The sequence below is a fragment of the Bos mutus genome, chromosome 5 (assembly GCF_027580195.1).
Source record: "Bos mutus isolate GX-2022 chromosome 5, NWIPB_WYAK_1.1, whole genome shotgun sequence".
Lineage (NCBI taxonomy): Eukaryota > Metazoa > Chordata > Mammalia > Artiodactyla > Bovidae > Bos > Bos mutus.
The window spans coordinates 43,954,166-43,978,424 of NC_091621.1; the positions used below are offsets into that span (position 1 = coordinate 43,954,166).

General features: G+C 42.5%; 1 protein-coding gene, 1 long non-coding RNA gene and 2 pseudogenes across 4 annotated transcripts in view; 1 reads left to right on the forward strand and 3 right to left on the reverse strand.

Annotated features, from left to right (window-relative positions):
- The window catches only part of BIN2 (bridging integrator 2), a 37,222-nt gene extending 14,663 nt beyond the window's left edge, over nucleotides 1–22,559 (reverse strand). For 2 of the 3 annotated variants that reach the window (XM_070370818.1, XM_005908700.3), the window contains exons 1-5: nucleotides 22,403–22,559; nucleotides 15,502–15,582; nucleotides 1,157–1,211; nucleotides 794–888; nucleotides 141–236 (exon numbers count right to left, since the gene is read on the reverse strand). In XM_070370818.1, coding sequence (XP_070226919.1) covers nucleotides 141–236; nucleotides 794–888; nucleotides 1,157–1,211; nucleotides 15,502–15,582; nucleotides 22,403–22,483 — 408 coding nt within the window. In that variant the 5' untranslated portion in view covers nucleotides 22,484–22,559. Of the gene's footprint in view, nucleotides 1–140; nucleotides 237–793; nucleotides 889–1,156; nucleotides 1,265–15,501; nucleotides 15,583–22,402 lie in introns of those variants that run through there. The other variant, XM_070370819.1, reaches the window with a different exon arrangement.
- Nucleotides 1–24,259, forward strand: part of LOC138987932 (uncharacterized) — a 33,911-nt gene that overhangs the window by 4,424 nt on the left and 5,228 nt on the right. Inside the window, exon 2 of the long non-coding RNA XR_011464235.1 lies at nucleotides 3,270–3,329. This is a non-coding gene — a long non-coding RNA (uncharacterized lncRNA). The remainder of the gene's footprint in view (nucleotides 1–3,269; nucleotides 3,330–24,259) is intronic.
- On the reverse strand, nucleotides 4,295–14,094 carry LOC138988004 (protein DBF4 homolog A-like; annotated as a pseudogene).
- LOC138987930 (protein DBF4 homolog A pseudogene) lies at nucleotides 6,766–15,479 on the reverse strand (annotated as a pseudogene).

Sequence of the window (24,259 nt, forward strand, 5' to 3'; positions counted from 1 at the left end):
TCCTCTGTCCACGAAATTCTCCAGGCAAGAATACTGGAGTGGATTGCCATTCTCTTCTCCAGGGGGTCTTCCCTGGAGATTGTGTCTTCTAACTTACATGGGCCACCCATAATCCATCCTTGATGCTGTAAACTGATTACCTTAATCTCACTGAACTGGGCCACATAGTTTTCCATGGTCCTCAAAACCTGGTCAGCTAGTTTTTCTTCATAGTCTTCCCAAAGGAGATCATTATTCTGTAGGATAGAGGCAGAGGGCAGTGGTAAGGGCCCTGCGTCTCAACAGCAACTTCACTCCAGGGAAATATCCCAATTCTTCCTGCAACAAACTTCCTTTGAGAGCACCAATATTTTTAGAAGAGCATTTTGAACTCTGGAGAAAAGTCAGATGAAGAAACAGCTCTTTCTCAGGGAACTGCCTTGTAAGAGACTGGACATACATTCTAGGGATTAAGAACAGTTTTGGACTCTAAAGTTTGAAGGATAGGGAAGTTTGGGAGCAAATGACTGCATAAAGTTAGTTTTCAAAACCAACCAACTGGGTTTTGTGTAGGTAAAACTTTCTAAGGTTTTCAAGAGAGGAAGAGGATAAAAAACAGAGGAATCCACAGATTAGGGAAAACTTGCTTTTACCTTCATAGTTACAGCTCCTTCCTACCACCTGTGACCACGGCTATACAAATGAACAGTGTGAATTGGCTCCTTTGTTCTCCTGTTTGCTTGGACAGAGAAGCTGGGATGAGGCTGAGATGAGGGTAGGGTGTGGAAGACTGTAAAGCCAAGCATACTCTTACCGCCACGATGGCCTTCAGCTCCTCATGACCGTCCCACTTGCTGCTGTAGATCTCCTGCAGGGTTTCTGACACTCTCTTTGAACTTTCATGCATCACTGAAAGGAGAGAACTCAGTGCTATCATAAAGTAGTCTGACATAATGATATAGGTGACAGGCGACTCAATGGGGCTAATCCAAAAAGGGCAAACTCCGTAGGTTTGGGCTATCAGTGAGGGAAGCTGGGTGGGGTTGGATAGGAAAAGCTACTCTTCCTTGGTCCACAAAGTTCCAGGGGTCAGGCACAGGCAAGTGATGAAAAGCCTGAGACCTCTTAGTAGCTGAATAAACACCATCTGGATCCCCCTGTGCCCCCTGATACTCACCTTTGACGGCACTGAGGAAGTTCTTCAGGTCCTTGTATAGCTTATGACCTTCTGCCTGAAAGGGAGAAGTGCCTCTGATGACTAAAGAGATACATCTGGAAAGATGCTCTAGGGGTCAAGGTTGAAAAGTAGGTTAAAAGCAGAAATCAGTCCTGGAATTTCTTCAAACGTTTGCAAATGTTATATATCAGCTTCTACTCTCTTTACCAAGAAGAGGTAAGTTGTCTCCTTTGGGACAAATCTTAAGTTGCGAAACTGCTCCCACTGCGCTGGCACGTGTTTTTTCCTCCGTTTGTTCTCCCCAGTCAACGAGACCCCCCGCCCAACAGACCCTCGGAATTTAAGGGTCCTGTGTGACGCTATCTATGTGACCCTCTGGCTGACTCCATCTTCTCTGGGTAGAGAAACTGCTACCATTTTCTGCAGACACCAGGCTCCCTTCTTTCTTTGTACTCTGACACAGGCCATTGCTGTCCTTCCCTGCACTTCCTATTTTCTTTTGGTATTTATGTTTTAATCAACAACACTCTTTACCAGATGTAATTATATGTAAGTCTTATGAAAATTTAGGTTCACTGTCATGAGACTAAATTGTGTCATCTCCAGGAAGACTCTGACCAATATACGTGCGTGTGCGCTCACTCAGTCGTGTCCGACTCTTTGCAACCTCATGGACTGTAGCCCAGCAGGCTCTTCTGTCCATGGGATTTCCCAGGCAAGAATATTGGAGTGGGTTGCCATTTCCTTCTCCAGGGGATCTTCCCTACCCAGAGATCAAACTCGCATCTCGTACATCTCTGCACTGGCAGGTAGACTGTTTACCACTGACCAATGTATAGTTTTTTTTTTTAATTAATTTTTATTGGAGTAAGGTTGATTTACAAGGTTGTGTTTGCACTTCATTTTTTAATAGCTCTCGTAGAACTTCTGCCCACTGGTCCTCGGCTGGCCTTCTGTATTCAGAGCAGACTAGTCTCTCTTGCACACAGCTTTGAAGACATATTTCACAAGGTCTTCTTTTTCATAGGCCTCCTCAATTGTTCCTCATGGTGTTGTCTAAGACCCATTACATCTGGACTCCTTCCTCTGTGTGAATTCTAGTTTCTAGGAGTCGAGTGAGGAGGAGTTTTGACCCCAGGCCATCAGCCTCTTGGAGACTGACACTCCCAACGTTTGGAGTGTGGGACTGGACGGACAGCCCACGTCAAGGGTATCCAACGGGGCCAGGCCTGCAGACCCGTGCAGTGATCCTCCGTTCAGATGATCTGAGCTAAGAGGCATTTTGCCATACATCATAAAAATACTTGTGAACATGTTTGCTTGTTTTATTCGCTTATGTTCATTATAAGTAGGCTGTTGAGTATACCAAGAGTATAAGAAATTTATGAGAAAAAAAGGTGAAAACTCACAAAATTCTATCTCATAATTTAAAAGTTTAAACTGTGGAACTGTTTGTGGGAAAAATCATTATTACTTAATTTCAGCCGCAGAAAAACTAGGTCTACTTGGTCAAGTAAACAAAGGAAGTTAGATGATTATCATCCATCTTCTTGCCTCCAGAGCTCACCTCTAAGCCAGTTCAAACTCCTGACCATACCTCAGGCTAAAAGTCTTTTTCAAGGGGCTGCATGCCAGGGCTCAAAGGACACAAAGACACAGATAGTCTCAAGGGAATCTGAGGCGCCATCAGACGGGTGGGAGAAGAACTGGGATCGCATGCGTGGCACAGCAAACAAAGATCAAGGGAATATCCTGACAGAAGAAGGGTAAGATGCAACAGAGAGGTTAGAATGCATGAAGAATCAGTAAATCACTGAACCTGGTAACTGGAGGTCACAGGTGACCTTGAGAAAGCGCTTTTAATAGCGTGATAGAGACAGATTCAGTTAACAAAGTTCAGAAACAGCATTCACCAGGAAAGATTTCTCACTTCCTCTTTGCTTTGTCATTCACAGAAAAAAAGTTTAAACAGTCTAAGATGTACATAATATGTTTTAAACATGGATATGGTAGGTGGGTATAACTTTGAGAGTTTGAAAATATGATAACCATGCTTTGAAAGAGTTTGGGGGATTATATAAGTTCACAAGGATTTTAATTTCTTTTTTGAAAGGAAACAACAGGGACTCAACTTTTTCCTTCACCATGAAGATTTGGTCTCCACAATACAAATGTGAGTAATAAAAACTGTTAAAACTATCTTGCATAATTTCTACAAATGAAATTCTTAATTTTTTATCCCATTAGATATTATATGGCCTGAAAAACCAGATCAGTAATCAAGGCTACCATGTATGATGATGCAGGTTATATGTACACTATTCAAAACTAAGGGTACTATATATACCATTGTCCTTAAGACGGGAAGGCTTTTACCCTCCACTGCACCTCACAAAAGCCCAACTCCATTTCTGTGTTTTAGATCAAGTGTCTTGGTCAAAGTTCTTCCTGTATGCTCCTGCTCTTTCCTTTGGGGAGATGAAGAGAGAGACAGATAGACAGAGTGAGTGTGTACGGTGGTGGTAGTGGGCGCTAGAGACGTGGGACAGGACCAGCGTCATTTTGTTTCTTTGACCTGAAATAATATCTGCAGGCTGAATAATCCCAGCATCTTTTTTCTCTCCAGACAGATGGGGCTCTGACAGTCTTAGCCTCCCACTTGTCTGGAAGTCAAAAACTTGTTTCTGCCACCAACTAGCAAGTTATTCTACTTCTCTTTAATTTCCTCATCTATAAATATCAACTAAGCCTAGCTCTAAATGTTAATTCTGGCTCTAAATATTATAATTTTATCACTTCTCTCTCAGTTCAGTTCAATTGCTCAGTCATGTCCAACTCTTTGCGACCCCATGGACTGCAGCATGCCAGGCCTCCCTGTCCATCACCAAATCCCGGAGTTTACTCAAACTCATGTCCATTGAGTCGGTGATGCCATCCAACCATCTCATCCTCTGTTGTCCCCTTCTCCTCCTGCCTTCAATCTTTCCCAGCCTCTAAATCTTTGCAAAATTCTTGATGGCATCATAAAGAGTCTGAGTTCACCCTTCCCATCCCTTAAACAAACAGTCCCTGCCCTCAGTTAATGAATCACTCACTCTGGAAGCTTGTGCTAAGCACTCAGGTAGACAGAGCTGTGTCCTAACAGACTGGGGTTCTGAGGATGGAGAAGTCCATCCTGGGGTTCCCAACTTGCTAGAGAAAAACGGACTCAGAGAAACACAAACACTCAGCAAAATAAGAGCATCACCAATCCTGAGCAAGTGTTGACAGTTCTTGATCTAACAGAGGTCCAGGAGGGGAAGATGAAGCTTTAAATTTATGTATTTGTTTTTGGCTGGGTCTTCGCTGCTGTGTGTGGGCTTCCTCTAGTTGTGATGAGCAGGGACTCCTCTCTGCTTGTGTTGCTCAGGCTTCTCAATGCAGTGGCTTCTCTTCTTGTGGAACATGGGCTCTAGGCATGTGGGCTCAGTAGTTGTGGTGCACGGGCTTAGTTGCCCGGCAACATGTGGGATCTTCCTGGATCAGGAATCAAACCTGTGTCCCCTGCATTGGCAGGTGGATTCTTAATTTTTGGACCACCAGGGAAGTCCCTAGATGTGATTTTAAAGGCAATGAATTGGAAGCAGCTGTCACTACCAGAAATAAGAGATGAAAATGCTGCTTGAGGAAAATAATTCTTCCTATATAATACATTTTGAGGAAAGGGAAAGGGGGAAATAAGCAGAATCCTCAAAGAAAAATTACTTATGAAAATTTGATTAAGCACCTTGGCAAGTGTCAAAGCCTTGAAATCTGGCTGGGTAGTTTGGGAGTGATATTTATTTATTAAGTTCACCTATAAACTGGTTGCACGTGAAAGGTAGGGCACATGACCAGCTGGTCCAATTTCTGGAAAACATCACTCACTTTCAATTTCCGTGAAAGTGAAAGTCGCTCAGTTGTGTCCGACTCTTTGCAACCCCATGGACTATACACTCCATGGAATTCTCCAGGCCAGAATACTGGAGTAGGTAGCCTTTCCCTTCTGCAGGGGATCTTCCCAACCTAGGGACTGAACCCAGGTCTCCCGCATTGCAGGCAGATTCTTTACCAGCTGAGCTATCAGGGAAGCCCAACTGCCTTAATCTTGTCCTTCTTCTTCCTGTTCATTTTAGACACCCAAGTCCAGCTTCAGACCCAACTGTATATTCACTGTTTTTCTCCCTAAACTGTGAAAGCCTTGAGAACAGGGGTGCTATATTGTTTGTATGTAGCAAGTACCTATGAAACGGTTGTTAATTAAACTTTCCAAGCATATTCAAACACCAGTTACTGTAGGTACATCGTTCTCTCAGGAGAAATGTTTTCCCTTATTTCTAACCTAACTCCATTTCATCTCTCAAATGTATTTCCTCGCTCAAGTGACAGTTAGTTGGTGGGCTCACACAGGGAATACTAAGGGGGTTGTCCCTTCTGATCCTCTTATTCTTCTTGATGGCTCTTCCTTCATCTCCTACCTTTTCTATACACACCTGCCATTCCAGGTCCACCCTAAAAGGCAGAGAAAGAACTGAGGGCCATATGGGCCAAGAGCCAGAAACCTTTCAAAGTATGCTTCCAAACTTGGAGTTGGAAGCAGAACAGCAGCTGGAGTTGAGAAGAGGCCCAGGGAGGCCTCCACGTGAGGTATGGGGGAAAAAAGCAAAGGTTTTAAGTTTGAATCCTAGCTCTGCAGTTCTTAGTTACGTTACCTTGATTAAACTACTTCCCTCTCAATCAGATCCTATTTCCCCTTGATGGAGTTAGACTAGATTCAGTTCAGTTTGGTTCAGTTCTGTCGCTCAGTCGTGTCCAACTCTTTGCGACCCCATGAATCACAGCACTCCAGGCCTCCCTGTCCATTACCAACTCCCGGAGTTCACTCAGACTCACGTCCATCGAGTCGGTGATGCCATCCAACCATCTCATCCTCTGTCGTCTCCTTCTCCTCCTGCCCCCAATCCCTCCCAGCATCAGAGTCTTTTCCAGTGAGTCAACTCTTCGCATGAGGTGGCCAAAGTACTGGAGTTTCAGCTTCCGCATCATTCCTTCCAAAGAAATCCCAGGGCTGATCTCCTTCAGAATGGACTGGTTGGATCTCCTTGCAGTCCAAGGGACTCTCAAGAGTCTTCTTCAACACCATAGTTCAAAAGCATCAATTCTTCGGTGCTCAGCTTTCTTCATAGTCCATCTCTCACATCCATACATAACCACAGGAAAAACCATAGCCTTGACTAGACAGACCTTAGTTGGCAAAGTAATGTTTCTGCTTTTCAATATGCTATCTAGGTTGGTCATAACTTTTCTTCCAAGGAGTTAAGTGTCTTTTAATTTCATGGCTGCAGTCACCATCTGCAGTAATTTTGGAGCCCCCCAAAATAAAGTCTGTCACTGTTTCCACTGTTTCCCCATCTATTTCCCATGAAGTGATGGGACCAGATGCCATGATCTTAGTTTTCTGAATGCTGAGCTTTAAGCCAACTTTTTTCACTCTCCTCTTTCACTTTCATCAAGAGGCTTTTAGTTCTTCTTCACTTTCTGCCATAAGGGTGGTGTCATCTGCATATCTGAGGTTATTGATATTTCTCCCGGCAACCTTGATTCCAGCTTGTGCTTCTTCCAGCCCAGCGTTTCTCATGATGTACTCTGCATATAAGTTAAATAAGCAGGGTGACAATATACAGCCTTGACATACTCCTTTTCCTATTTGGAACCAGTCTGTTGTTCCATATCCAGTTCTAACTGTTGCTTCCTGACCTGCATACACGTTTCTCAAGAGGCAGGTCAGGTGGTCTGGTATTCCCATCTCTTTCAGAATTTTCCACAGTTTATTGTGATCCACACAGTCAAAGGCTTTGGCATAGTCAATAAAGCAGAAATAGATGTTTTTCTGGAACTCTCTTGCTTTTTCAATGATCCAGCAGATGTTGGCAATTTGATCTCTAGTTCCTCTGTCTTTTCTAAAACCAGCTTGAACATCTGGAAGTTCACGGTTCACGTACTGCTGAAGCCTGGCTTGGAGAATTTTGAGCATTACTTTACTAGCGTGTGAGATGAGTGCAATTGTGTGATAGTTTGAACATTCTTTGGCATTGCCATTCCTTGGGATTGAAATGAAAACTGATCGTTTCCAGTCCTGTGGCCAAAATCTAGTCCTGTGACTAGACTGGTGGTGGCCAAAAGCTGTTCTCCCACTGCTACGTCATAATCACTTAGGAAGCTTAATGTAAAACAGATACTCTAGTTAATGATCATCTATGGCTGTTAATATCACACAAAAAAGGAGACAATCACACACCATGTGTCTCCCATGGAAGAATGTAACACCTATAATAACAAGTATTCTTGCTTCCAAAACAAACAAAAACAAAAATCTGAATCTCATCAAGTCTCTAAATCTATTAATTTACAGAAAATACAAGAGAGAGAGTAACATGTTAAACAGTATTAGATTCAATCAGCAAAATTTAGAAACTGCAGGAAAAACAACCTAGTATCATCCATAAATAAACTGCAAAAAGGAGAGATAAGAAACGTACAGATTAAGAGATTTATTAAATATGTTAACAAATTGCTGATTTAAACAAATTATTTATTTATTTTAATATAAATTTATTTATTTTAATTGGAGGTTAATTACTTTACAATACTGTATTGGTTTTGCCGTACATCAACATGAATCCGCCACGGGTATAGTTTTAAAAAGTGACACAAATCGAGGAGTGTGAACACTGCATATTTTATGATATTAAGAAATTACTGCTATTTTTTTAGATATATTTAAGATACTGATAAAATATGTTTTAAGCCAGATACTTAACCCGAAATATCTTGAAAGATATTTGTATTCTAAAGTGAAAAAGGCAAGTTATAAAGCCATATGAATGGAATAATAACACTTTTGTAAACCTGTTATATGTTGTGGATATATTTAGAGATCATACACATACACAGCAAAGTAATTTTAAGTATAAAAAAACAGTAGTTGTAGCATGGGACGATGTGAAACCATTATTTTTAATTTTTTTCTTAATATACTTTTTTTTTGGCCATGTGGTTTGTGGGATTTTTAGTTCCCCAACTAGGGCTTGAACCTGGGCCTTTGACTCTGAGAACACTGGACCATCACAGGATTTCCTCTTGATATTTATAATTTAAAATCTCAAAAAAAATTTTTAAAACTCATTGTTAAAAAAAAAAAACTCATTGCTGTATTGAGTAAATGTTTTATAAAAAAAATATTTTTAGGTGTGATAATGATTTTGTGGTGAAATTTTAAGAGTCCTTATCTTTAGAGACTGATAATAACATTTTTACAGATAAAATATCTAGAATTTGCTTCATAATGATCAATGATAGGGAAAGTGGGTAGAGATACAGATGAAACAAGATTTTATCTGTATCAAGATGAAACAAGAAACAGGTTTTTCTTAGTATATATCTGAAATCTTCCATTAAAAAAAGTTTAAAAATACAAATTCCCAAGCTCTACTACTGAATATGTTGTATTTAAAAACATTTCTCAAATGATTCTGACACAGTCAACTACTTTATTATAGCTAATATGCTTTTAAATTAATTTTAAAGAATTGTTTTCCATATAATTCAGTTAACTGATATAAGACAATAAAAAATTTGACTGGTCTTTGGCTCTGGTTTCTGAGAAGTAACTTCTAAATTCTTGGGATTTTCCAAGTTACTTACAAGATATTCATGGTGGATCTCTCAGATCATACCTGAGTTTATGCTAAATAAATGACTCAGGATGGTGGCTGGTCAGGCCAGAAATGTGAACCATGTGATTAGGGGGTTGGGGCTTTCAGATAGGTGATATAAGCATGACCTCCAGGGGAAAGGAGAGGAGGGAAGTTAGAGATCAAGTTCAATCACATGGCCTATGATTCACTATGTAATGAAATCACAATAAAAAATCTAGACATCTAAAGTTTAGGTAAGCTTCCCTGGTTGGTGGCTTCCCTGGTGGCTCAGACGGTAAAGCGTCTGCCCGCAATGCGGGAGACCTGGGTTCAATTCCTGGGTCGGGAAGATCCCCTGGAGAAGGAAATGGCAATTCTACTCCAGCATTCTTGCCTGGAAAATCCCATGGACGGAGGAGCCTGATAGACTACACTCCACGGGGTCACAAAGAGTTGGACACGACTGAGCGACTTCACTTTCCCTGGTTGGTAGTCCTATAACAACATGCTGGGAAAGTAACATGTCTTGAGAATGTAGAAGCTTCATGCTTGGGACCATCCCAGACCTCCCCTTGTGTATCTCTTCATTTGGCTGGTCCTGATTTGTATCCTTTATAATAAAACTGTAAGTAGAGCACTTTCCTGAGTTCTGTGAGTCATTCTAGTGAATTATGGAAGCTGAGTGGCCAGTCAGTTCAGTCGCTCAGTCATGTCCAAGTCTTTGACCCCATGGACTGTAGCATGCCAGGCTTCCCTGTCCATCGCCAACTACTGGAGCTTACTCAAACTCATGTGCATTGAGTCGGTGATGCCATCCAACCATCTCATCCTCTGTCGTCCCCTTCTCCTCCCGCCTTCAATCTTTCCCAGCATCAGGGTCTTTTCAAATGAATCAGCTCTTCCCATCAGGTGGCCAAAGTACTGGAGTTTCAGTTTCAACATCAGTCCTTCCAATGAATATTCAGGACTGATCTCCTTTAGGATGGACTGGTTGGATCTCCTTGAAGTCCAAGGGATTCTCAAGAGTCTTCTCCAACACCACAGTTCAAAAGCATCAATTCTTCGGCACTCAGCTTTCTTTATCGTCCAACTCTCATATCCATACATGACTACTGGAAAAACCATAGCTTTGACTAGATGGACCTTTCTTGGCAAAGTAATGTCTCTGCTTTTGAATTTGCTGTCTAGGTTGGTTATAGATTTTCTTCTAAGGAGCAAGTGTCTTTTAATTTCATGGCTGCAGTCACCATCTGCAGTGATTTTGGAGCCCAAAAAAATAAAGTCAGCTACTGTTTCCATTATTTCCCCATCTATCTGCCATGAAGTGATGGGACTGGATGCCATGATCTTAGTTTACTGAACGTTGAGTTTTAAGTCAACTTTTTCACTCTCCACTTTCACTTTCATCAAGAGGCTCTTTAGTTGTTCTTCACTTTCTGCCATAAGGGTGGTGTCATCTGCATATCTGACGTTACTATATTTCTCCCAGCAATCTTGATTCCAGCTTATGCTTCATCCAGCATGGCATTTTGCATAATATACTCTGCATATAAATTAAATAAGCAGGGTGACAATATATAGCCTTGACGTACTCCTTTCCTGATTTGGAACCAGTCTGTTCTTTAATGTCCAGTTCTAACTGTTGCTTCTTGACCTGCATACAGATTTCTCAGGAGGCAGATCAAGTGGTCTGGAATTCTCATTTCTTCAAGAATTTTCCATAGTTTGTTGTGATCCACACAGTCAAAGGCTTTGGCATAGTCAATAAAGCAGAAGTAGATGTTTTTCTGGAACTCTCTTGCTTTTTTCAATAATCCAATGGATGTTGGCAATTTGATCTCTGGTTCCTCTGCCTTTTCTAAATTCAGCTTGAACATTTGGAAGTTCACAGTTCATGTACTGTTGAAGCCTGGCTTGGAGAATTTTGAGCATTATTTTGCTAGAGTGTGAGATGAGTGCAATTGTGCAGTAGTTTGAACATTCTTTGGCATTGCCTTTTTTCGGGGTTGGAATGAAAATTGACCTTTTCCAGTCTTGTGGACACTGCTGAGTTTTCCAAATTTGCGGGTATATTGAGTGCAGCACTTTCACAACATCATCTTTTAGGGTCTGAAATAGCTCAGTTGGAATTCCATCACCTCCACTAGCTCTGTTTGTAGAGATGCTTCCTAAGGCCCACTTGACTTCGTATTCCAGGATGTCATGGTTATCTGGGTCATGAAGATTTTTTTTTGTATAGTTCTTCTGTGTATTCTTGCCACCTCTTCTTAATATCTTCTGCCTCTGTTAGGTCCATACCATTTCCGTCCTTAATTGTGCCTATCTTTGCATGAAATGTTCCTTTGGTATCTCTAATTTTCTTGAAGAGATCTCTAGTCTTTCCCATTCTATTGCCTTCCTCTATTTCTTTGCATTGATCACTGAGGAAGGCTTTCTTATCTCTCCTTGCTATTCTTTGGAATTCTGCATTCAAATGGGTATATCTTTCCTTTTCTCCTTTGCCTTGAGCTTCTCTTTTCTCAGCTAGTTTTAAGGCCTCCCCAGACAACCATTTTGCTTTTTCGCATTTCTTTTTCTTGGGGATGGTCTTGATCACTGCCTCCTGTACAGTGTCACGAACCTCCATCCATAATTCTTCAGGCACTCTGTCTATCAGATCTAATCCCTAGAATCTATTTGTCACTTCCACTGTATAATAGTAAGGGATTTGATTTAGGTCATACCTGAATGGCCTAGTGGTTTTCCCTACTTTCTTCAACTTCAGTCTGAATTTGGCAATAAGGAGTTCATGATCTGAGGCACAGTCAGCTCCCAGTCTTGTTTTTGCTGACTGTATAGAGCTTCTCCATCTTTGGCTGCAAAGAATATAATCAGTCTAATTTTGGTATTGACCATCTGGTAATGTACATGTGTAGAGTCTTCTCTTCTTATGTTGGAAGAGGGTGTTTGCTATGACCAGTGCGTTCTCTTGGCAAAACTCTGTTAGCCTTTGCTCTGCTTCATTTTGTACTCCGAGGCCAAATTTGCCTGTTACTCCAGGTATTTCTTGACTTCCTACTTTTGCATTCCAGTCCCCTATAATGAAAAGGATATCTTTTTTTCGGTGTTAGTCCTAGAAGGTCTTACAGTTCTTTACAGAACCGTTCAACTTTAGCTTCTTCAGCATCACTGGTTGGGGCATAGACTTGGATTACTGTAATATTGAATGGTTTGCTTTGGAAATGAACAGAGAGTGGCCGGTAAGTACCCCCAAATTTGTAACCAGTTGGTCAAAAATTTAAGTGGCCTGGGAACTCTGGAGCTTTGTGGCTGGTGTCTGAAATGAGGTAGTTTGGTGAGGAACTATGCCCTCAACCTGTAATGTTTGGACTAACTCTGGGTATTTAGTGTCAGAATTGCATTGCAATTGGATATTCATTTAAGTTAATAATCCTTCTATTATAAAGAGAAGATCACACGCTCCAGGACTGATGTCAGAATTAAATGAGATAAATTTGAGGCCTGGTACACAGAGATAGAAAGTCAATATTTCATAGAAGAATAAATCTCTGTACACACTTCTTTTTCTATCTCCTTTTTAATAAGATGAACCACAAATTTATTCTATAATTTTTCTATAATATGTATTCAATTCTGCAGAAAAATGCAAACAAAATATTGGTACTATTTACATTTGGTTCTATAAACAAACTTGGGGGGAGAAAGAAAACCTTAAGAATTTTTATACAAATTTATAAAAATTTCAAGAATTTGGTTTTCATCATTTCTGAAAGCTATTTATTTTTTTAAGTCTAAAAGCCACTAAATATAGAGGTTGAAAGAGAAGAGAAAAACACCGACAACAGATTATTTGAATTTCCCTCTTCCCAAATATCTAAAATATCACATATACCATTGTTTTCAGTGTAACCTGTGTAACCTAAAAATTCTGACTTCTCTTCACTAGTCTGAAATAAGTTCAGTAGAGATTGTACTGTTGTTGTTCAGTCACTAAATCGTGTCTTGATTCGTTGCAACCCCATGGACTGCAGCAAGCCAGGCTCCTCTGTCCTCCACTATTTCCCAGAGCTTGCTCAAATTCATGAGATTGTATTTGTAAACTACAAATTCTGTTTTCTTCTTGCATAGTAAGAAGTTTAGTATTTTTATAAAACTCTGCATTTTGTTCCAGATTTTTTAAAAAATTTCTTCCGTATAATATTTTCACTCTACTGTGGATTTTACCAGATGGTAAGCTCCCTGTATTCTTGACATCACATTCACTGGATTCCTAGAACTTTGGGATGGAGCCTTTGCCTGAAATGTTAGGTGCTCCTCTGAACTAAGGTGTCGCTGGTGGTAAAGAAAAGAAAGAAAGAGAGAAAATGAAGTCGCTCAGTTTTGTCTGACTCTCTGCAATCCCATGGACTGTAGCCTACCAGGCTCCTCCATCCATGAAATTTTCCAGAGACAAGAGTAGTACTGGAGTGGGTTGCCATTTCCTTCTCCAGGGGATCTTCCTGACTCAGGAATCAAACCCGAACCTACCTCATAATGCAGGAGACCTAAGAAATGTAGGTTCAATCCCTGGGTCAAGAAGCTCTCCTAGAGAAGTAAATGGCAATTCACTACAGTATTCTTGTCTGGAGAATCCCACGGACAAAGGAGCTTGGTGGGCTATGTCCATAGGGTCGCAAAGAGTCAGACACAACTGAGCACATATCCCTGAACTATTTACTGATAACAAATAAGAATCTCGACCAAATACAGAATGAAGGTCCTTTTCCTTCAGATCCTACGCTGGGAAGTACACAGCATCTAACTTTTGTTTTGGTTGAAATGCAGTTTTTTCCATATTGAATTAGAAACTTGTATACATGTGTGTATCCTACACAGACAGTGATCTACCCTTAGTTCTTCATTTTCATGCATAATTAATTTCCATTCAGAAATGCCAGAATGCGTTTTTGTTCATTTTTATGTAACAGTAGATATGTAAAATTTTATGTCATTTTCATAAATGGAAACTTTATTAGATGTTTTCTCATCAAGTCCTTTCAATTTAATAGAAGGGTAGAGAAACACGTTCTGAAAAAAACTCAAAGTTCTGTTTGGTTATTAGGTTTCTTTACATAAGTAACTCTGGTCAAGCACCTGTACATTATTTTCCCTGATGTCTTTCTGACGCCTATGTTGCAGTTCCAGCTTTTCTTTATATTCAGACTTTTTGGGGACATTTGCACAGTTTTATAGTCAAAAACTTAGATACAATATCATCAAAACTTGATAGTGATTACTCTGTGCAAAGTTTCTGTGTTGTTCACTTACAAGATGTGCCTCATGTCATTTACCACTATAAAAGGCTTTTTGAGTCTCCTTGTTCTTATTTTTTGTGGGCCAGTTTCTACTCTTTTCCCTACATCTCTTATAGAAGTTCTTGATTTCTTGAGTAAATACTTTGTTTTTTTCCTTTTGTTCCATGTAGTATCTTATGTCATCAGTATGAAGAATTTTTACTCCCCGTGATATTTGGTAATCTATTTGAAGGAATAAAATCAGTGATTACTAGTTTTTTCAACTACTAAAAGGAGAAATCTGTACTTTTTCTTTGAAGTTAGGTAACTGAAATCTTTACTGAGAAATTCTTCAACTTACTCTCCCAGAGCTTGTCCTTTTGCAGTTTTTCAGATATAGTGACAGAAGGTAAGTCAGTGTAAAATACTTTTCCCCACTTTTCTGGTTTGTTATCAGTTTTCAGAGAATTCCAAAATGGTTGTTCTTTTTTTCATTTTTGACCTGGACTCCACCCTGGAAATGCGAATTGCTATCGATCTTCATGGCTCTTCAGTCACCTGGCACTCACATGCTGGGTCTGGAGAAGGTGTCACATCCAGCAGCTCTGGAAGCACGGCTCCCCAAGGCCCGATGACTGGCCAGGTGCCTCTCCCCATCCATAGGCCACCAAGTGTTACCCACTTTCTCTTTTTTTTAACATTACTATATACGAATTATATTTTTTCTTGTTCTAATCATATATGCACTATAGAATTTTCAGAGTTGGTTGCAGTGCCTTCTTTTCCATTTCTTAATGTAAGTTTTCTTCTTTTTTTTTTAATGTAAGTTTTCTACATAAAATTACCCATAGCATCCAGTGAAGACAGATGCAACAGTGAGAGCAGGAGTTTTGCTGGTGAGAATGACAGGTAAAAGATGAAGGTATTATTTTAGAATAAAAGGCTTTGGTGAGGTAGATGTAATGGACAAAGAGGCAACAAGATACGGGGCCACTGTGATGAGAAGATGCTAGGGTAGAAGAGAGGCAGCCTGAGGAAAAGAATATGCCAGAAACTGAAGTGGAAGGCACTTGTTTTGCTTTTTGTCCAAGGACCTGGTGATGTCACTATACCCATCACCATGAGAAAAAAACACTCTCTGTCCCTTACGAACCAGGGTGAGCAGGAACAGGAAAGGTAATTTTCTGTGGTTCCCAGGGGAAGAATAAGCAGCAGGTAGGTCACCCTGTGGCCCTGACTCCTGGGGCTAGATGGGTTAGAAGGGATGCTTGCTGATCTGCAGAACCTGCTGTTGTTCTGCCACTCAGCCCTCACGTCTTTGTTCTTCCTCCAAGCTTCCCTTTCCCATCCAGATTACCTGTTGTTGGTGGAAATTACTGGCACTTTGTTCAAACCGTTCATCTTTGGTCTCCACAGTTTTCCCCAACTTCTGCAGTACCTGGGAATATAAATCAGAGAGGTCCACACTGTTATAGTCAAGTCTCTCTTATCTGTTGGCCTCATTTGACCCTGGCTTCTGAGTCTCAGATTCAACTAAAGGGAGTACATATATTAGCCCAACAGAATTAGAAATACAGCATGTTGCTGAAAAGTCAATTATGTTTTATGGTTCTTCTCAATTTGAGGTATTCAGCAATGTGCTAGAGTATATATAAAGCCCAGAATAAATAAGGTGTGAAATTGTTATTTAGAGTGGTTTTCTGTGGGGATGGGGGGAGACTATTATATTAAAATAAGGATTAATTAGAAGAATGCAAATGTGCATGGCTAAAAACATGAGCTTTGAAGACATTTTTTCATATGGGACACCCTCTTCCAGCCATAGCAGCAGATTCCTTTAGATAGATAAAGTCAGAGAGGTGGGTAGGAGACTCTTTTCTCTGAAGACCCTTGTAGGAAAACCGAGAAGCTCTGATATTATGCATTTGAAACCTAGCTAGAGGTGAATGCTATCGATAGCTACCTCCTCTCCTCTAGGACCCAGAGAACCAGGCATCATAGTGGTCTCAGTAATGATGCAAAGGACACAGAAATGAGAAAGATACAGTTTCTCTTCTCCTAGAGGACACTCATTTATAACAAGTAAGAAAGCCCTGACTCTTCTACCTGTAACCCCCAGTTTGGAAAGAGGCACCACTATTCCCCAGGCCCAAGTCAGAATCAAGAGCTTCCCTCAACTGCTTCTCTCTCACTTCCTTCATGGAATCCCTCACCATGTCCACCTCTGGAAACCATCCCGTGTTTTCTAGTCTCACTGCCATGGCTTTAGTCCAGGGCCTCATTGTTTTTTTTGGCCTGTGACAATAGGCCTATCTTGTTGCTGCTTAAAACCTTCTAATGATTCTCCATTCATCTGCTCAACAAATGTTTTAGTGAAATGTCCATTATATATTTACAAGTTATAGTTGTACTCTAGCATATGGGTCTCTAGGATCTGACCCTTCATTAAGCCTCAGCTCTCACTATTCCTTTCTCCTACAGGTCTCTCTCTCACTCATGTTTTTAGTTTTCTAATAAGCCGTACTGTTCTTGTTGTAGATGCTATTCCCTCTTTCTGGAATGTTCTTTCTTACCTTATCATCAGGCAACTATCTAAAATGACCAAATTCATACTCTATGTTCTTTGTGACACTTAATCATATCTATTGCATCTCATTAATCAAGGTAAATCAGTCCCTCCTAAGCACTTAGAACTTCTGCACCTGTATACATTTCTATTACTGTTGTTCTTTTTTTGTCACGCTGTGTGGCTTGTGGGATCTTAGTTTCCCAACCAGGGATCGAACCCAAGCTCCTTTCAGTGGAAGCATGGAGACTTAACTTGCCTGCTGATTTGCAGAACCTGCTGTTGTTCTACCATTCAGCCCTCATGCCTTCTTTCTTTCTACAAGCTTCCCTTTCCCACCCTCCAGACTACCTGTTGTTTATGGAAGTTATTGGCACTCTGTTCAAACCGTTCATCTTTGGTTGTCAGTTTTCCCTGGATCACTAGGGAATTCCTCTCTTACTGTTTTGTTATTTGCATTTATCTTTGTCTCTTTTTAAACTGTGAGCTCCTTGAGGATTGGACACTTGCCTTACTTGTTTATATTTCTCAGTATGTAGCAAATAGATACTTCATACTTACAACAGGAAGGAGAGTGAGACTGATACAGGAGGGGACCAAAAGGTAGGGCCTTGAATTTAAGATTTTGCTAGACTGGAATAAAGTAAAAAGGGTGAGGGTAGAAAGAGGATTTCAGGCGAAGACAACATCAGCAAAGTAACAGAAGTGTGCAGATTCACAGTAGTTTTCATGAAATGGTTCAGCATGACTGGTTTAGAGTGTGTTACAAGGAGTGATGTGTAAGGAAACTAGAGATTGGAGTCTCATTGTGAAGAACTCTGAATCATATGAAGGAGTGCCCAGGTCTTGGGTGTGAGGCCAGCTCTATGCAGGCTCTGACTCAGGTGTCTCCATTCTTAATCCTGGGGTTCTGGAGCTTTCTCTATGGCAGTTAAGACCAAGGTCTCTGGAGCCGAACTGAAATATGCCCGTATCTTGGCTTTTCTACTTACTGGCTATAAGCCTTTGGGCAAATCACTTAAATTCTAGAGCCTCAGTTTGTAGAACTCCCTTTCCTCCATTAAGATAATAATACCTCCTGAAGTTGTTGGGAGAATTAAATGATATTATACACATAAACTGCTTTCACAGTGGTGCCCTATGGTGAGCAGTTAATACAAATCCACTATCATCGTACTGAGTTCCACTCTATTCCCTATAAATACCTGTCTTTACTTCCTTTTCAGGGCAGCCATCTGTGTTTGTGTCTTTGTTCTGCCTCACTTAACACAGGGCCCTGGGTGTGCAGAGTCACTCATCTTCCCAAGCTCCACCCTCTCCCCTCAGCCAAACACTGTCCTCTACCAGAAAGTTGCAAAACCACCTTGCTTAGTGGTAATCACAGGTCTCACTTCCTTCCTGCCAGCCCTCCCTTCCTCTGCCTGGGGCTTGGTTCTTGGCGGGGAGGGGGGTGGAGGCTGAAAGGAGAGAGGAGTCGATTCAGTCTAGAGTCTATGTGACAGGCCTAGGAGCAGACCAACATCCCCAAACCTCAAAAGGCTCAGGGCAAAAGAGCTTGGAGGGTGTGGGAGTGTGTTTGTTGAAGGAATACGCCCACCTTCAATTCTGAAACTGAAAAGACGAGCATGATCACCATGAAAACATAACCCAGTGTCTTGGGGCCAAAGTATCTGTTGTCTTAAGCAATAGGGCCGTGTCTCAGGGCACTTAAACTATGCTGTAGATGTTCCTCCTCAACGTGAGTTCCTTGAGGAAGGGTGATGTATGGTGCTCCAAAAATGTCTGTTGAAAGAATTAATAATTTTACCTTTGGGTCACTTACTAATGAAAGACCATATAATGCTAATCCCTAAAGTCCTGCACTGAGAATTCTGCCCCAATTTGCCTGGCCTAGCAGCTAAGAAGTTGGAATACAGATATTTAAGGAGAAAAGACCAGGGACAAGAAAAAAAGTAAATGTGGCAAAATGTTAACACTTGGTGAAATAGGTGAAGAATATTGCAATGTTCATTCACCTATTTTACCTTTTATGTAAGTTGAGTTACAGGTATAAAGCTTAAAAAAAAAAAAAAAGCCACTGCAGACATGTTTGGTAGCTGTAGTTCCTCACTATGACCCCTCCCTATAATCATTTATTATATTTTAGTTAATTCTGTCAATTGGAGTAATCTGAAGAGGCCTTGGACATTAGATATTATGGAATCCTTATTGTCAAGATATATTCTAAAGTAGGCTCTCCTTTATCCCCTCATATATTTTCTAGCTTTTTCTCCCACCAATCCCTGAGCTCCAGCTCAGCAGCATTTCTCCCTAGTTTGCCTAAAAGGATTTCCAGATTCTATGCTTTGCTCATGTTGGCATTCCTCAGCTGGAATGCTCTCTCACCACTTGCCTGAGGAACTATTAATCAGACATAATTCCTATCTCAATTCAGCCTTCACTACAAAACCCTGTTCTGTTCTCAAGTCTTCTGAATTCCCATGGATTTATCTCTCAGGTCACTTATTTTAATTAAAACAAAAACAAAAACACCTAGATTGTAAGCTTCTAGCAGGCAAGAATGCTTCTTACTCAACTCATCTCTAAGTTCCAGAGATGAGTTGTCCAGCCCATATCGTGGACAAAGGGATTTTTCTGTAAATATTGCTGACTGAACCCTCACAAGTTGCCTGAAAGTCAACAGAGAAAAAGACCAACAGAGGAGTGGTAAACAGTGAATGCCCTTTCTCAGGGGAGATGTGAGAGGCCTGCCACAGAGAAATCACCAACAGATGGTGAAAGCATCCGTGTGAAATGTGAAGATGTGGCATACTGTAAAAACACAGTAAAGCCAGACTCATCTTGAATCTGAGAAGGAACTGGAAAATAAAACAAGACGATGCTTCATCGCCACCAGTTTAACAGTCACCAGACCTTCACTCGCAGCTTTACTCCTGCAAGAACATCAGCAGGAAGTGGGCCAGCACAGCAGGAAGTGGGGAGACACAGATGTTAGAGTGGTTTTTCAGGAACCTTATAGAGAGCAGCCTGAGATCGGGATCCTAAGGCAGGACACCTGAGTTTCAGTGATAATTCTGCCACTTGCCAATCTCTTTTGAGCCTTATTTCCTCATTTCTAAATTTGGGATACTAACACAAAGCTTAAAGCGTTGAAAAGATGAAGTGAGATCATATCACGAGAATGTGGGCTCCGTAAAGGGAGAGATCATGGCCTTCTTATATTCCTGTGCTTTGTCTAGAGCAGGCACTTGATATTTGACACATTAGTTGTTACATATTACAGTCAACCACATATAGTAAAATTGCAGTGTCCCAGGGAATCCTTTCTTTTGACTGTAAATTTCTCCGTCTTTATTTTGCCTTCAGTAACTTCCCAAGACTCAAAAACTCTGACAGGCTGAGCTGAACTCTTTCTCCTAACCCAGGTCATTTCCATCCTATCCAGACAACACCCACTGCCTCTAGGGTACCAGCTGTACTGCTTGAAGTTCAATGTCTGCTTGCCTTTGTGTCTAAATCTGGGTTCAGAGTATCTCCTTGTTTTCTGCAACAGCCTGGGACTTTCTCAGGGCAGATTCAAGTTTGTTTCTCTCTCTGCCTTCTAGGGGCTCAGATTAAGAACAGGGTGTATCTGGGCAGTTGGGAAATATTTGACTCTGAGGTTCAAGGAGCCCTCTCCCCTTCTCACTTCAGTGTCCTTACCAAATTGAGTCTCCAAATCACTGAACATCAACTGCATTTTACAGATGCAGAATCTGAAGCCTAGAGCAGAGCTGTTATTTACCTGAGGCTTCAAGTTCATGCTTTTAAAAAAGAGAGAGAAATTTTAACCAAGGGCATAGTGATGGGGCTTCCTAGGTGGCACTACTGGTAAAGAACACACCTGCCAATGCAGGAGACCTAAGAGATGCAAGTTCGATCCCTGGATCAGGAAGACCGGCTGGAGGAGGGCATGGAACCCACTCCAGTATTCTTGCCTGGAGAATCCCAGAGGAGTCTGGCAGGCTACGTCCATAGGGTAGTAAAGACATGACTAAAGTGGCTTAGCACGCATGCATACATAATATTGATAGGTTGGATGATGACAGAAGGTGAGAGAAGGAGGTAAAACATAACTATTGTCCACAAATATTTGGCCTTTGGCGATTTCTTTTTGTTTTTCCATCCCATAAGAGTAACCAGCCTTCTCTTCTCTAGTACCTCCTTTTCCTCCACAATGACTTCTAACTAGACCTTTCCATAGGCTTCGTAACCTTTGGAGAGATTGAAACCATGATCAAGGTGAAGTTAGGTTAAGGTGAAGTAACAAAATCTAGCCACACAAAAATCTTTCCCTTTTCCTCTGCTCTTTAACATGACCCAGCTTCCTCAGACAAAGACAGGGGAAACATACACACATATTCCCCCTACCCTTCCATTGTGAGCCTCTTAAAGATAAAGACTAAATCTATATTCCATCAATTCTCCATTAATAATCCCACTTTGGAGAGCTGGTTGCCTTTAATCTTCCCAGCACCCAAGCTAGTGCTCTGCTTTTATTTAAATTCTTAAGCATATGGTGTTCATTCAAATGCTTCTAAGACCATGAAGTCTTAGAAAACCAAGATTCTCACTCAGGTTCTGGTTATCTCTCTCCTTCCCATTCTCCTTCTAGCCTATTCATTTCTCCTTACCATCTTACCTATCAGGGTGTTGATGGGTGGAGAGCAGGGATTCAGATCAGAAGCAAAGAAAATATTCTGGACATATAGAAACAAAAATGCCAGTGAAATGTGTGGAGAAATGGTCACACCATCTAGGTAAGTGGGCAAGGTACAGATAGACAGACAGTCTACCTCGAGGGAGCCCTGCTGTGCTTAGTCACTCAGTCTCAATCCTGTCGGACTCTTTGCGACCCCATGGACTGCAGCCCGCCAGGCTCCTCTGTCCATGGGGATTTTCCAGGCAAGAATATTGGAGTGGGTTGCCATGCCCTCCCTCCAGGGGATCTTCCCAACCCAGGTCTCCCGCACAGCAGGGGGATTCTTTACCGTCTGAGCCATCAGGGAAGCCCAACGGAGCAGGGCCACTCAAAGCTAATTCAGGACACAGTGCAAAAAACGGTGCTCCTTGCGCACCCCGAACCAAGTACTCTCCAACGCCAAACGGAGGCACAGGAAGCAGATATGAGTTTCTGCTTATGTCAGCTAAAGCAATAGCCTGCGACCAGGCCGGGTCAGGCATGGAGAGAATCCGTCAGAATTACTCTAGTCCTCGTGGACTCCAGGTCCCACCTAACGGGTGGTACTCGTTGCCAGCCCAGCTGGTGAGTGCTGTCTTATGTGGGAAATGACCCTCTTTGAACCTCCAGTTTCATCATCTGTGAAAAATACCACTCTCGCTGGGTGGCGAGGACAAAATTTGCTACAGAGCAGTCACCAACGTTTAGTTCCTTTCTTTTCCCTTTTCTCGGTCAGCTTGGGCGTTGTTTAGGTTCCAAGAGAGACAGACGGTGGGAACTGTCTCTCAGCTTCCCCCATCCCTGTCCAAGACGGGCGAGGCTCTCTCCCTTCTCTCATATCTGCTGTTTTCATGGGAACCCCTGCTCGCCTTTCCCGAGGTCAGCCTTTGTGTCCAGCCAGGTCTCCCGCCCCGAGCACCCCGCACACCCTGCGGCCGCGCCGGGCCTCAGCCTCGGCTCCCAGCCTCCTACCTTCTCTTGGGCTCTGCTGAACTTCTTCTGCACCTGCTTGGCGAAGAGGCCGGCAGCGCCGCCCGCCCGGCCCTCGGCCATCCTGCCAACTCCCCCGGGGGCGGCCTGCCCTGGCCCGGCGCCCTGTGGTTTTCTCGAGGCCCCCAGAGGAGGAAGTGCGTTCCCGTCATGCCTCGCATCCGGCCAGGCGGGCCTCGCGCAGGTCACCCCGCCCCGTTGCCGCCTGGGAATCACCCAGGACCGCCTGAGGCCCTGGGCCCCGCGGATGCAGCCGGAAACATGCGCAACACAGGCCCAGGGCTGTGGCCTAGCCCACGCGAGGCCCAGCTGGCCGCTCCCCTGCGCTCTCCCTGGAGGCCCAGGGCGTGGGCGAGGGGCCCGCGGACACTTGTGGGGCTCAGGCTTGTTGGGTCTGTTCCCAGGAGGCCGGAGACGCAGGTCTGCCTTCCGGCGGTGCTTCCTCCCGGCCAGCTTCAAACCCTCTACCCCTGAGGTAGAGGAACACCAGCCGCAAAGAGTTTTCAAATCTGGGCCAAGACAATGTTCCCTGAGAGCTAACCAGCTGTAACGATCAGCAGGGGAAAATAACCGGAACAGGAGGATAGAAATTTTTGTTATTTCCACTCAGTGAGAGTGTTGAATGGGGTGTTTATGGATAAGTGTGCAGGAGCAGCGTACTCCAGTATTCTTGCCTGGGAAATCCCATGGACAGAGGAGCCTGGTGGGATACGGTTCATGGAGAGACAGAGACAGGACTTAGTGACTAAACAACAACTGGATGACCACATAAAATGGACTTTCTGCTTCAGGGTGGAGTTTTTAAAGATGGAAGCCCTCTACTGGAGAGGTTGGCTCTGTCAACCGGGCCAAAAAAAAAGCACAATCTAAAAGTTGAGAATTATGTTTTATTTAGCAGACAAAACTGAGGACTTAAGCCTGGGACGCAGCCTCTCAGCTCTGAGAAACTGCTCAGAAGAGGTAAGGGAAGAGCCAACAGGTAATCATCAAAAGATTATAGTTAATTAAAGAAAACCAAGTATCTCAAGTTAAGGACCCACTCCAGTGTTCTTGCGTGGAGAATCCCAGGGATGACGGAGCCTGGTGGGCTGCCATCTATAGGGTCGCACAGAGTCGGACACGACTGAAGCAACTTAGCAAGTTAAGGAATTTGGTACTTTTCTATTTGGGGGATGATGCACAAGTCTGGGCTCACTGAAATCATTCCTTGGATATGTACCTCAACTATGTGGAGCCAGTATCCTGCACTTTCTCATTCCGAGTCTCTTCAGGGTACAACAATGCGTGGTGGCTGCAGTGGCTGATGGCCTGAGGGCCAGCATCCTATCTCTCTCCTGAGCTCTCGGGGCTCACCATGGAGAGGATGGGGCTGTAATGTGATGACTTGATGGCTGCAACATCCTTTGTTTACTGATATGTCAGGCAACATTTTTTCACTCATGACTCTGAACCTAAACTGGTAGGAGGGGTAGGTTGAGCAGAGGACAGGACTCCAAATCTGGACTTGAAAGAGAGGAGCAGCTGAGCTAGAAGTAGAAATGAAGATGCTTAGAAAGGGAGAGGACCTTATAGAAAAAAGGCCAAAGAGTTGGATATGGAAGCCTGTGCTGGGCATGGGGAGCAAATTTTTCTAGCTGGAGGAACTAGTATAGTGTACTAGATGGAGGCAGAAAATACATTGTGTAAATTGGGATGGGACTGCTGAGATTATAACAGTTGCTTCTCTAGGTCGGTTTCCAAATGGAAGTTGCTTCCTGACCTGATTGAGAAGATAGCTGGAAATTAGGACACTAGGTTTGGAGGAACCATTTACTCAAGGATTTTGCAAGTAAAATTCCC